At 35.3% G+C, this 15420-nt stretch overlaps 1 protein-coding gene across 1 annotated transcript in view; it reads right to left on the bottom strand.

The window, feature by feature from the left end:
* Positions 1–1043: 1043 nt before the first annotated feature.
* CUNH9orf85 (chromosome unknown C9orf85 homolog) overlaps positions 1044–15420 on the bottom strand; it is a 54513-nt gene continuing 40136 nt past the window's right edge. The window contains exons 3-4 of the mRNA XM_045840702.1: positions 2103–2216; positions 1044–1615 (exon numbers count right to left, since the gene is read on the bottom strand). Of these exons, the coding sequence (XP_045696658.1) occupies positions 1465–1615; positions 2103–2216 (265 nt within the window). The 3' untranslated portion in view covers positions 1044–1464. The remainder of the gene's footprint in view (positions 1616–2102; positions 2217–15420) is intronic.

Below are 15420 nucleotides of genomic sequence, written 5' to 3'. Positions count from 1 at the left end.
TCTTGTAACAACCTGGATCAATCTCACCAATTTCATAATAATGAAATACAGAAGAGATACAAAATCACATGCATAGTATAAGTCTGCTCAAAACCAATGCCTGCCACTTATTATTTTCAAACGGCTCAGCAAATAAAATGCGTATCCATTTCCACCCATTCAAATGCAAATAAATAAATAAAACATGGCAAATATGAATCTAGGTGGAAGTATACAGAGGTTCATTGTATTATTTTGTTACTTTTCTTTAGGTTTAATATTTTTCGAGATAAAAAGAAAAAAGTTCAAAAATTAGATAAAGCTGATTTATATCGTTTAGGAGTAGTTTCTTTTTTCTAAAGATTTTATTTATTTATTTTTAGAGAGAGAGGAAGGGAGGGAGAAAAAGAGGGAGAGAAATATCAATGTGTAGTTGCCTCTCAAGCGCTCCCCTACTGGGGACCTGGCCTGCAACCCAGGAACACGTCCTCACTGGGAATTGAACCAGTGACCCTTTGGTTTGCAAGCCAACACTCAATCCACTGAGCCACACCAGCCAGGGCTGTTTAGGAGTAGTTTCTTCATCTGGGAATAGATGTGTTTTCTTTATAATTATTTATTAAACTATACATATATATTATATATGGTTTCTCTATGTATACTTCACAGAAAAACAAAGGTAAATAATGTGATGATGTATATAAAGATACCTTTCAAAGAAAAAAACTTCTACTGACTGGCGTAGCTCAGTGGATTGAGCGCGGGCTGGGAACCAAAGTGTCCCAGGTTCGATTCCCAGTCAGGGTACATGCCTGGGTTGCAGGCCATAACCTCCAGCAACCGCACATTGATGTTTCTCTCTCTCTCTCTCCCTCTCTCTCTCTCCCCCCCTCCCTCTCTCTCTCTCCCCCCTTCCCTCTCTAAAAAAATAAATAAGTAAAATTAAAAAAAGATTATTTCCTTGTCTTTAAAAAAAAACAAAAACAAAAACAAACTTCTATACTTGTTAAACTTATTATTAAAAATAATTATAAAGCAACCAAACATTAAGTAAGGGGGCTTTCTTTATGTGGGTCATTTACTTGATATCAATTTATTAAAAAGTACATACTGAGGACCAATTTTTGAAGCTAGCAGTAATAATGTCATGATTTTTCCATGAAACAGTTCTTATATAACCATCAACTCTGAATCTTGTTTACTCTGATATTAGGTAGTATATTTTTCTAAATAATCCCCATGAACTGAATTTGATATCCCAATTCTCACTTTGGCATATGTTACTTAAAAATTTATTGTTAAGAATTTAACTCTGAATTAAAGTTTTATAATTATTCATATCATATATAATTTATACTGTCCATGTACAAATATGGCCATTTCTATAGGTTATTCCAAATTCTTCATTAGGATTTCACGGTATTTTTTGGTAAAATCCTCAAAGTCAAAATGTTCAGAATTTCATGTTTTCACATTTTTAATATATTAATTTATTTGACTGTCATCTTCTTCTGAGTCATCTAAATCAATATCAAAATCTAAATCAGCACTTTCTTCATTTCTTCTGCAGCTTCTTCTATGGCTGGAATGTGGGTTATTTTCAATGTCTTCTGTCTTTTCTGGTTCTTTATTAAACCTAAAGGTGAAAGGAAAATCTGTTTATTTCTCAGGCTTTTACTATTTAACTGTGTAGACTGAAAAAAACTTTACACTACATTTCCTGATTAATAGAAGCCTAATTAAATAAGTATAGAGAAAAAGATCCTTGAAGATTAATTTAACTCAAGATCCAATGAATTATAATACTGTTAATAAAGTATGCTCAAAGACATCAATGCATAATGTCCATTAAAGGAATGTAGTTACCTAATTTTCAAGGAACTTTTCTGTAATGAGTTAAGAAATATAAACCTTCATGGGTAAATATTTTAATTTTCTAAAAACATGAACTTTTACTTTTATTGTAATGATAAATTAAGGCTTTTTCCTGTATGGTAGAAAAAGTCTATGTTAGTGTGATACACTACAACTTAAGACTCTCAGAGCTACTGAACGCTTCCTTAAATAAAATTCACTTATCAATTACTAAAAGAGTAAAACCCAAACATAAAAGAAATACTCACGGAATAACAATGTCTTCTTTTTTCCCACATTTTGCACAAACTTCAAGTTCACAGGCACATGGTCTACACATTATGCGATAAGAATCCTTCACTGTCTTTTGTAAACATTTAACACTAAAAGTGGAAAATGAAATCAAACATTAATTTATGTTAATTATCTAAGATTTATTTGATAAAATGAGGAAGTACAGCTAAATGTATAGGTAAAAAGCCTAAAAACAAAACTAGATTTCAATTTCAGTTAGATATTTATCTTATGTAACTTTAGTTTCATTATACAGCATTTTTAGATAACAGCTCACAGATGCAAAATAACAATAGTACTTGAGATTTATCTACTTTTTCATTAAATACTTTTGAATTTTATTGTTCAAGTACAGTTTTCTGCCCTTTCCCCTCATCTCTCCTCACCCACCCCATATCTACTTCCTTAGAGCCTTAAAAAAATGTCATCTGCACAGAGACAGTTTTACTTCCTCCTTTCCAATGTGGAGGCTATTTATTTCTTTTCTTGCCTAATCACTCTGGCTAGAGCTTACAATACTATGTTGAATAAAAGTGGTGAGAGCACGCATCCCTGTCTTGTTCTGATCTTAGAGCTTTCCATTGTTGAATATGATATCGACTTTGGGCTTGTCACATGTGACACTTATTACATTGAGGTGCTTTCCCCCTATATCTACTTTGTTGTGAATTTTTATCATAAATGGATGTTGGATTTTGTGAAATGCTTTTTCTGCATCTATTATTAAGATGATCATATGATTTTTACCTTTCATTCTATAAATGTGTCATATGACATCGATGATTTGTAGACGATGAGCTACCCTCACATTCCTGGCATAAATTGCACCTGATTATGGTATATGACCTTTTTAATGTACTGTTGAATTTAGTTTGCTAATATTTTGTTGAGGATTTTTGTATCTATACTAATCAGGAATATTGGCCTACAAATTTCTTTTCTTTTGGTATCCTTGTCTAGTTTTAGTATCGGTGATGCAGCCTTGTAAAATGGGTTTAAAAGTGTTCCCTTCTCTTCTATTTTTTGAAAGAGTTGAGAAGGGTTGGTATTAATTCTTTGAATGTCTGGTAGAATTTGCCAGTGGAGCTATCTGATACTGCACTTTTGTGTGTGGGGAATTTTTGATTATTGATTCAGTCTCCTTACTAGTAATCAATCTATTCAGATTTTCTGTTTCTTAATGATTCAGTCTTGGTAGGTTGCATGTTTCTAAGAAGTGATCCATTTCTTCTAGGTTGTCAAATCTGTTGGTGTACTTTTGTTCAGAGTAGTCTCTTGTGATTCTTTGTACCTTCTGTGGTATCAGTTGTAATATTTATTTATTTTATTTATTTGATTCCCCTCTTTTTTTTTCTAAAGATTTATCAATTTTGTTTGTTTTTAAAAGATTTATATTTAAAACTTTATTTTCTATTTACTGATTCTAGAAAGATGAGGGCGAGAGAAAGAGCCATTGATCCCGTCATCCCACTCCTCCATGCACCCATCCGCTGACTCCTGCATGTGCCCCAACTGGGGAGCAAACCCACAACCCCTGTGCATCACGATGATGCTCCAACAAATGGGGCCACCTGGCCAGGGTGAGTTTTGTTTATGTTTTTAAGTAACCAGTTGTTATTAATGTTCTCTGTTATCTTTTTAGTTTCTATTTAACTTATTTCTGCTCTGATCTATGTTAATTCCTTCTTTCTATGAATTTAGTACTTTGTCCTTTCTCTAGTTTCTTGAGGTATAAAGTTAGGTTGTTTAAGATTTTTCTTGTTTCTTGATATAAGCAGTTATTGCTGTAAACTCTCTTAGAACAGTTTTTGTTGTACCCCATAACGTTTGGTATGTTGCATTTCCATTTTCATTTGTCTCAGGGTTTTCTTTTTTCTCTCTTGATTTCTTCTCTGACCCATTGGTTATTCAGTAGCATGTGGCTTATTCTCCACAAATTAGTGAATTCTCCAGTTTTCATCTTGTAACTGATTTCTAGTTTCACACCACTGTGGCTGCAAAAGATGCCTGACATGACTTAATGTTCTTAAATTTTTACTATTTGTTCTGAGGTCTAACATGTGATTTATCCTGAACAGTATTCCATGTACACTTGAGAATATATATTCTGTTGTTTTAGGACAGAATGTTCTGTATATATCTATATAATACTGTTAAAATGCCGATACTACAATACCTAAAGCAATATATAGATACACTGCAATCCCTATCAAAATTTTGATGGCATTTTTCCCCACAATAAAACAAAACAATCCTAAAATTGGTATGTAATGGCTAAAGACCTTATGTAGCCAAAGCAATACTGAGGAAAGAAAAACAAAGTTGGAGGTATACTGCTCCCTAATTTCAAACTATATTACAAAACTGTAGTAATCAAAATAGCATAATATTGGCATAAAAACAGACATATAGGTCAATGAAACAGAATAGAGAGCTCACAAATAAATCCACACATGTATGGTCAATTAATTTATCACAAAGAAGCCAAAAATACATCAATGGTAGCTTCCATAAATGCTGGGGCAACTGGACAGCCACATGCAAAGGAAAGAAATGCATCACAATTGTACACCATCCACAAAAATTAACTAAAAATGGATTAATGTCTTGAATGAAAGACCTGAAACCATAAAACCCCTAAAAGAAAACAAGCTGTAAGCTCTCTAACATCAATCTTGGTGATTTATGTTTGGATTTGACATCAAAAGTAAAGGGAAAAAAATATATAAATAAATAAGTAGGACTACATTAAACTAAAAAGCTCTGCAGAGCAGAGGGAAACTATCAACAAAATAATGGGAAAAATATTGGAAAAACATATACCTTTAAGGAGTTAATACCCTAAATACATAAAGGACCCTACAACTTAATAGAAAAACAATCTGATTAAAAAATGGGCAGAGGATCTGAATAAGTATTTTTCCAAAAAGATAAACAGATGGTCAACAGGTATATGAAAAGATGTTTAACATCACTAATCATCAGGGGAAAGCAAATAAAACTACAATGAGATATTCCTTCAAAAAACTATTGTCAAAAATACTACAAATAACAAGTGTTGGACAGGATATAAGAAAAAGGGAACCCTTGTGCACTCTTGGTGGAAATGTAAATTGATACAGCTGCTATGAAAAATGGTATGGAGGTTCCTCAAAATAATTAAAAAACAGAACTACCATATGATCCAGCAACCCACTCCTGGGTATTTATCTGAAGAAAATGAAAACACAAACTCAAAAAGATATATACACCCTCATGTTTATTGCAGTGTTGTTTATAAAAGCCAAGAAATGGAAACAACCTAAGTGTCTACTGATGGATAAAGAAATGTGGTATAGATGTACAAGTGAATATTATTTATTCTCCCCTAAAAATTAAGGAAATCTTGCCATTTGTGAAAACATCTATGGACCGTAAGGGCATTATGACAAATGAAGTTAAGTCAGAGAGAGAAAGACAAATACTGTATGATCTTATTTATATGTGGAATCTAAAAATAAAAAAATAAAAACAAACAAACCTAGCTCATGGATACAGAGAGCAGAACGGTGGCTGCCATAGGCAAGAGGTGAAATGTCAGTGAAATAGGTGAAGGGGATAAAAGGGTACAATCTTCCAGTTATTAAATACATAAGTCATGGGAACGTAATGTACAGTACAGAGGCTATAGTTAATAATGCTGTATTGCATATTTGAAAGTTACTAGAGAATACATCTTAAAAGTTCTCATAACAAGAAAGAAAAATTTTCGCAACCATGTATGTTGATGGATGTCAAATGGAAACATTATGATGATCATTTCATAATGTGTACACATATCAATAATTACATTGTACATATGAAACTAATATTAATGTTACATGTCAATTATACCTCAATATAAAAAGTGTAAGGCTTCTGTGCATCAAAGGACATTATCAAGAATGTAAAAAGGGAAAACTCCCACCAAGATGGAGGTGTAGGTAGACACACTGTGCCTACTTGCACAACCAAAATAAGGACAACAACAATTTAGAAACAAAATAACTAGAACTGACAGAAAATTGAACTGTATGGAAGTCCGACAACCAAGGAGTTAAAATAGACACATTCATCCAGACTGGTAGGTGGGGTGGAGCCAGAGGGCCGGGCAGAGAGAGGTCCCAGAACAAAAAGCAGTGGCATAGGGCATGCAAGGCACCCCGGGCTCGCAAGATGGCAATAGGCAGGCCCTGGGAGCGCAGGCAGCAGCTGACAGACCCCAGGTACAGGGTGGCAATGGGCAAACCCAGCTAGGTGGTGATTATGAAGCGAGGCACTGTGCTCAAGGTGGCTGGCTGGCTGACTGGGTGGTCCCACATTTGCACACAGATAAACCAGGCGAAACTGGGGAGTGAGACAGACTGTGTCGCCCAAGGCCCCAGCTCGGGGAAATAAAGCCTCGAAACACCGATTGAAAACACCTGTGGGGGTTGAGGGGGCAGGAGAAACTCCCAGCCTCACAGGAGAGTTCGCTGAAGAGACCTACAGGGTCCTAGAATGTACAGAAGCCCACCCGCAAGGGAATCAGCACCAGAAGGACCCAATTTGCTTGTGGGAAGTGGGGGAAGTGACTGAAATCTGGCAGAGAGCGGAGCAAGGCGTCATTGTTCCCTCTTGAACCCCTGCCCCACATACAGCACCACAACACAGTGACTGGGTTGCCCTGCCCTGGTGAACACCCAAGACTCTCTCACTATGTAACAGGCATGCTGAGACCAAAAAAAAAAAAAAAAAAGAAGAGGCCCAAATGAAAGAACAGATCTAAGCTTCAGAAAAAATACAACTAAGTGACAAAGAAATAGCCAATCTATCAGATGCACAGTTCAAAGCACTGGTGATCAGGATGCTCACAGAATGGGTTGAATTTGGTCGCAAATTAGAGGAAAAAATGAAGGCAAATGTACAGGGAACCAATAGTGATGGGAAGGAAAATGGGACTCAAATCAAAGGTGTGGACCAGAAGGAAGAAAGAAACAACCAAACAGAAAAGAATGAAGAAACAAGAATTCAAAAAAAATGAGGACGGGCTTAGGAACCTCCAGGACATCTTTAAACATTCCAACATCCAAATTATAGGGGTACCAGAAGGGGAAAAGGAAGAGCAACAAGTGGAAAAGTTATTTAAACAAGTAATAAAGGAGAACTTCCCCAATCTGGCAAAGGAAAGAGGCTTCCAGGAAGTCCAGGAAGCTCAGAGAGTCCCAAAGAGGTTGGACCCAAGGAGGAACACACCAAGGCACATCACAGTTACATTAGCCAAGATAAAAATGAAGGAAGGAATCCTAGAAGCAGCAAGAGATAAGGAGACAGTCACCTACAAAGGAGTTCCCATCAGACTGTCAGCTGATTTCTCCAAAGAGACCTTACAGGCAAGAAGGGGCTGGGAAGAAGTATTCTTAGTCAAGAAAGGCAAGGACCTACATCCCAGATTACTCTATCCAGCAAAGCTTTCATTTAGAATGGAAGGGCAGATAAAGTGCTTCTCAGATAAGGTCAAGTTAAAGAAGTTCATCATCACCAAGCCCTTATTTTATGAAATGTTAAAGGGACTTATCTAAGAAAAAGAAGATAAAAACATGTATAATAAAGTGACAGCAAACTCACAATGATTAACAACCACACCTAAAACAAAAACAAACAAACAAAAAAAACTAAGCAAACAACTAGAACAGGAACAGAACCACAGAAATGAATATTGCATGGAGGGTTATCAACAGGGGAGTGGGAGGCAGAGAGAAGGGGAAAAGGTACAGAGAATAAGTAGCATAGATGGTAGGTAGAAAATAGACAGGGGGAGGGCAAGAATAGTATGGGAAATGTAGAAGCTAAAGAACTTATGACACATGGACATGAACTAAAGAGGGGGGATGTGGGTGGGAGAGGGTGTGCAGGGTGGAGGGGAATGAAGGGGGGGTAATGGGACAACTGTCATAGCATAATCAATAAAAAATATTTTTAAAAAATGTAAAAATACCCCAATGAATGGGTGTAAACATTTGTAAATCATATCTGATAAGGGACTTGTATCTATGAGGCAGGAGGTAGTCAGGAAGGAAGCTCCAGAGGCCCCGCAGGGCTGAGGTAGAAAACACCTATACATGACAAAGACCCCCTAAGACGGGTTGTTCCTGTTTTCTGGGACAACTCTGAATCATAGAATGCGCCTGCGCACTACCCCTGATTCATTATAATATCATTATAATGAAATAACATTGTGGGACTCCCTTCTCCAGTAGCCAATCAAGAAAGTCATGGGAAACCACACATGCGCAGTAGCTTTGAAATCCAACTCCTTGTACCTGCGCAGGAAAAGCCCGCCAAAGACTAGCAGGGGGGCTTCTGCCCCTATAAGAATAGAATCCCCCAGCCCACGTGCCCTTTTTCCTCTGCTCAGAGCTGGCTCACTCCCGTGTCCTGTGGTATGTACTATCACTTAATAAACCTCCCCTCTTTCTTTATGCTATAAACTTTGTGTGTTCCGTTCAATTCTTTGTTCTCGATCACTAAGAACCTGGTTACCTGTGCACACCTGTGCACACCTGTGACATCTAGAATATATAAAGAACTCATAACTCAGTAATAAAGACAAATAACTCAATTAAAAATAAACAAAACACCTCTGTCTGCTGTGGCTCAGTGGATTAAGCATTGGCCCACAAAATGAAAGATCACTTGTTCTATTCCATCAGGGCACATGCCCAGGTTGTAGGCTGGGACCCCAGTTAGGAACGTGCAAGAAGCTACCAACTGATGTTTCTTTCCCTCTCTTCCTCCCTTCCCTTTCTCTAAAAATAAATAAATAAAATCTTTAAAATAAATAAATAAGACACCTGAATAGACATTTCCCAAAAAAGACACATAAATGGCCAATACATACATGAAAAGATGTTCAACATCAATAGCCAGCAGGGAAATGCAAATCAAAGTCACAATGAGATACCACCTCACACCCACTAGGATGACTATTAACAAAAAGATGGGCAATAACAAGTGTTGGTAAGGATGTAGAGGAACTGGAATCCCTGTATTGATGGGAAGTAAAAGGTATGGTCACTTTTTAAAATAACGCTTCTTCCATTTTTTTAAAAAAGGTTTTATTCATTTATTTTTTTAGAGGGAGGGAAAAGGAGAGAGAAAGTAGAAACATTGCTGTGCCAGAAAAGCATCCAACAGTTTACTCTCCCATGCCCCCAGCAAGGGACCTGGCCTGCACCCAAGCATGCACCCTGACCGGGAATTGAACTGGCAGCTTTTCTGTTTGCAGAATGATACCCACCCCACTGAGCCACACCAGTCAAGGCAGTATATACTTTTAAAAATAGTTTGACAGTTCCTCAAAAGGCTAAATATAGAGTTATCAAATAACTCAGGAACCCCACTTTTAAAATATACCTAAGAGAACTGAAAATGTAATATATGCACACAAACACTTGTACATGAAATGTTCACAACAGCATTATTTAGAATAGCCAAAAAAGTGGAAACAATCCAAATGCCCATCAGTTTATGAATGGATAAATAAGATGTATAGCTATAAAAGACATTATTATTTAGTGATAAAAAACAAAATTAAGTATAGATACATGTTACAGTGTGCTTGAAAAAATTATTCTGAAATAAGCTAGTCACAAAGAATATCTATTATATGATACTGTTTATATGAAATATCAAAAATCAGTAAATCTACAGAGACAAAAAGCAAGGGGTGGGTAGATGTTTGGAGGAAAATGGAGACCAACGGCTACAGCAAATACGGGTTTCTTTCTGAGATAATGAAAAGTTTTAAAACTCGATTATTGGGACTGCTACACAGCTCTGTACTGCCCTAACCAGCCACTGAATCATGCACTTCAGACATATGATCTGTGTAACATGTGAATTAACTCTTAATCAAACTTTCAGAAAAGTCAAATGGAAATGTTAGGAATAAGAAAAACAAAGTGAAAGATAAAAAAATACAAAAAATCTACTTTAAATATAAATAAAGTAAAACAAGAAAAAAAAACAGGCAAACACTAATTAAAAGAAATTAAATTAACATGACAAAAAAGGATCGATTTCCCCAAACCATACAATAATCCTGAACATTTATGCACCAAAAATGGTGTTAAAATAAATGAGGGAAAATTATTGAAATAAAAATAGAAATACACAAATCCACAATTACAACTAGGGACTTCAATACTTCTCTCTCTGTAATGAAAGGGACAAACAGACCAAAAAAAAAAAAAAATCAGTAAAGATATAGAACACAACACCTGCTTGATAGAAAACTATCAGCTAATTGACATTTATAGAACCCTCCACCCAAGAATAGCAATATACTATTTTCGAGTATACATAAAACATTCTTTAAGATAGACCATATCTGAGCCACAAAACCAACCTCAATAAATTAAAGAAAAAAACCTGTAAAGTTATATGACTTATATTCTCTTACCGCAATGAAATTAACTAGAAATCAGTAACAGAAAAATATATGGAAAATGCCCAAATATCTAAAAATTAAAGAGAATACTTCTAAAGAGTCTACAGGTCAAAGAAGTCACAGAGAAATTAGAAAATATTTTGATTGAATGACAATGAAAACATATCATCAACATTTGCAAAATAGAGCTAAAAATGTTCTTGGGAAATATATAATTATATGTTTACATTAAACAGGAAAAACTTTCTAAACTTTCACCTTAAGAAAGTAAAAAAAAGTGAATAAATTAAACTCAAAGCAAATAAAAATAAAGAAATGTTGATATGAACTGAAATCAATGAAATTGAAAATGGAGAAATAGAGAAAATCAGAAACACCCAAACCAGGCTCTTTTGAAAAGATTAATATAACTCATAAACACATAATCAGACTGATCAGGGCAAAAAAAGAGGACACAAATTACCAATATCAGGAATTGAAGAGGGGACACCACTACACATCTAACAAATATTAAAAGACTAATAATAAAATTTTACTAACAACTCTACATCCATGTATCCAACATCATTGAAATAGACAAAGTCTGTAAAGTACTTTATCAAATTTGATTAAGAAAGAATTAAAGTTTCCTCTATCCATTAAAGGAAAATTTAATCATAGTTAAAAACTCTCCAACAAATCAAACTCCAGGCCCAAATGTTTTCACTGATATATGCTACCAAACATTTAAGAAATATCAATAACACTAATTTTATACAAACCCTTCTAAAAAACAAAATAGGAATAGTTCCCAACTCATTTGATGAGGCCCTAATATCAAGGCAAAACAAAGACAAAATTATAGACTAGAATTTCTAATAACTATAGATGTAAATACCTATGACCAATCAAATCTGTCCATATAGTACAAGAATACATATCATGACCTACTAGAGTTTATCCAAAAGCCTGCAAGACTAATTCAGTATTAGCATAAATAAATGTAATTGAACAAATCAATGTTCTAAAGAAGAAAAACCAAATGATAATCTCAATAGATGCAGAAAAATGACTTGACAATATCCATTCATAATAAAAAGCCTCAGCAAACTATAAATAAAGAAAACTTTGGCTCTGGCTGGTGTGGTTCAGTGAGTTGAATGCCAGCCCAAGAACCCAGAGGTCACTCTTTTGATTCCTGGTCAGGGCTCCTGGCCAGGGCACATGCCTGAGCTGCTGCCCCGTCCCCAGTTTGGGGCATGCAGGAGGCAACCAGCTGATGTATCTCTTGCACATTGATGTTTCTGTCCCTTTCTTTCTCCTTCCCTTCCCCTCTCTCTAAAAATAAATAAATAAAAATCTTTAAAATAAAAGAAAAAGAAAACTTCTTCAACCTGATAAAATGTATCTACAAAGATCCTACAACCAATATACTTAATGATAAAAGGCCGAAAATTTTTCCCATAAAATCAGGAACAAGACAAGAGTATCTGCCCTCATCATTCCTAGGCAGCACATAAAGTCAAAAGAAATAAGTCATACAGATTGGAAAGCAAGAAATAAAACTGTCTTCATGTAGAAAATCCCTAAGTATCTATTTTTAAAAGTATTAGAAATAAAAAGTGAGTTTATTAAAGTCACAATATATAGGGTCAGTCAACAAAAAAACCTATTTTTTAAATTAAGATTATATTTATTTATTTTTAGAGAAAGGGGAAAGGAAGGCAAAAGAGAGGGCGAGAAACATCAATGTGTGGTTGGCTCTCACTCACTCCCCACTGGGGACCTGGCCAGAAACCCAGGCATGTGCCCTGATGGGGAATCGCAGGCCAGCACTAAATCCACTGAGCCATACCAGCCAGTCAGGGCTAAACTATATTTCTATGTCATAGCAATGATCAGTGATTTTCTGTAAAACTTGACATGCTGAGTCTAAAAGTTATGAGAAAAAAACAAAGAAATTATAACAGCCAAAACAATTTTCAAAAAGAAAAACAAGGCTGGAAATTCTCCTGCCTAGATTTAATCAGGGTAGTGGGGTATTGGTGAAAGGAGAGACATACAGATCAATGACACAGAATGGAACCCCAAGATAAACCCCTACGTATGTCAATTGATTTCCAACACAGTAGAAAGAGAATTCAATGAAGAAACGATAGTTTGTTTTTTTTCTTCAACAAATGGTGCACAAGCAATTAGGGAGCCACAGAATTAACAGGAAATGAGTCATACCCAAATATAAAAGCAGAAAATATTTGCAAAACACATATCTGATAAGACTTATATACCCAGAATATAAAAAACTTTCAAAAGTCAGTAACAAGTAAACAAAACAACTCAATAAAAACATGAACTAAAGATATGAATAGAACTTCCTCAAAGAAGAAACAGGGATACAAAATGAGCACATGAAAATATGCTTAGCATTACTGGTCATCAGAGGCATGCAAATTTAAATCACAATGACATATAATTTATTGCTAAATTACCTGGAACTCTCATAAACTGCTGGTGAGAATGTGAATGGTACGCCACTCTGGAAATAAGTTCGACGGTTTCTTATAAACATACCCTTAACATACAACCCAGCAATCTCACTGAAAACACATGTTCACACAAAATGTGTCAAAAATGTTATTGGGAATCTAATTCATAATCAGTAAAAACTAGTGACCTTGTGGCACTACGGCAGCACGTCTGACTCCATGGTCACTAAACCAAAAATTAGCCAACCCTAAATGTACATTAACTGGTGAATGGATGAACAATCAGTAGTCCAATTTGTGGAAAAACAAGTTTGGATTAGGAAAATTTTCAGTGGTTTGTTTGCTTTAATTTTTTAAACTTTTAAAACAATGTTAAAGAAAGTCTATCTTGGTTAGGTTTATCTGAGGCTTCATGAAAATTAGAATGTTTTCATTTCTACATATACGTTGTTTCACACCAGGGATTCCTGGGACAGATCAGTCTTTCGGTATTCAAAATGCTAATTCAGGGATAAAACTACTTACAGAACTGTCAATGTCAAAATTTACATGTAAAATAGGCTTTAAAAATGGGACCTCCGGTTTTGGAATCTGAAGTCAAAAGACCTCAGATTCTACATTCTCTGGCACAACTCTTCAAAACACTAAACACTGGCTCAGTAACCTGCAGAGCTTATTAAAATGCAGATTAATGGCTACGCCCATTATTTACATAATCAGAATCTTGGGGATGGGTCCCAAGAATGTGCCGATTAAACTAACTCTTCAAGACATTCTTATGCACACTAGCACGTGAAAACCCTTGACCAGATCAAAGCAATACTTCCTCGACAGGGGGCTTTCCAGTGTTCCCGCTGCCGGTTGGGACTGTAACAGCTAGTTTGGAGAAGGAATTCTATTGCTGAGAGAGATTATTCTCTTTTCAAATTTAAATTCCTTCTGGAAACCAGTTAGGGTGTATTAGACTAGTACCTCTGTGAATTTAAATACCTTTTTTTTTTAAGGAGACACACACATTTTTTTTTAATGATGTATTTCTTCTTTATAAATGTAAGATATGTTTGTGAAAATGTAAACTACATCAATTTTTAGATGTTTATAACCTTCGAGTTTCTCTGTCACAGAAGTATCACCTTTGTGTCTTCTCTTTCAAGCTCTCAATCCCTGCTTTACATCCTCCCTGGGCAAAGAGTGAGATAAGGTCTGAAAGTAATTGAGTTTCTGGATTTTTTTTAAACACATAAAATCTTGACCTTAAGCATAAAATGGTTTAGATATTATTTAATGATAAGAGATATGCATTCCAAGTTATCATAAAACTTGTGAAATACACTAAAACATCTTTAAAATAACTGGAAATCGTTTATCACTCCTGAGTATTTTTTCTTACAAAGTGCATAGTAAGGAAAAACTTTAAAGTCACCTAAATGTAAATTTTCCCTTGAAAATGGCTATATTTTGAAAATTTTGTGAGTACACTGCTAAGAGAACTTCAAATGTTAAAGTAGTGATGGTTTTCCTTCTTTCATTTCTCCACAGAATATAAATTCCTAGGAATAACCAAATAATCTTGACCATCCACATACCACAACTAATTAAAATCAGTGCAAGCTGTGGTCAAATACAAACCATGTTCACTAACAGAATAACAGTAATATACTTTTTAAAAATAAAAGATATTTACCTCTTTACAAAACACAAAAGAAAACATAATTAAATATTAAACACTTTTCACTCTATATTTAAGGATGAAAATCGGAGATAAAATTTGAAGTTTTCAATGGACCTATGTAAGTACTAGAAAATATTATTTTGCCCTGGCTGGCGTAGCTCAGTGGATTGAGTGCGGGCTGCAACCCAAAAGTGCCGCAGGTTCGATTCCCAGCCAGGGCACATGCCTGGGTTGCAGGCCACGGCCCCCAGCAACCGCACATTGATGTCTCTCTCTCTCTCTCTCTCTCTCCCCCCCTCCCTTCCCTCTCTAAAAAATAAATAAATAAATAAATATTTAAAAAATAAAAAAAATATTATTTTGAAAATGGCACTGATTTAGGAAACAGGGAACCAGATTCTAGCCTAGTTCTGACATGCCCTTGCTACGCAACCTTTGAAGCCACTTTAACTCCTTTGAGTCCCATTCTTATAACAGATACTAAAAGTGCTGGCCCATTAGGCATGAACAAAGACAGTGGCACTTCCACAAAGTTAAAAAACAAAAATAAAAAAATCCTTATACCTTTTAATGACAAGATTGTGATATTTACATGATTTGTCATATGGTATAATAAAACATATCAACATCTGGAAGGTCTGTACAACTTAGTGAACTAATATTTTCCAAATGAGCAAATGCATTATGTTACAAAATCATCCATAAGA

Source organism: Phyllostomus hastatus, unplaced genomic scaffold (assembly GCF_019186645.2).
Source record: "Phyllostomus hastatus isolate PE091 unplaced genomic scaffold, TTU_PhHast_1.1 phas_contig_34, whole genome shotgun sequence".
NCBI classification, from domain to species: domain Eukaryota; kingdom Metazoa; phylum Chordata; class Mammalia; order Chiroptera; family Phyllostomidae; genus Phyllostomus; species Phyllostomus hastatus.
Note: the sequence above shows the minus strand (reverse complement) of the source record. Positions and strands in the feature narration are given on the sequence as shown.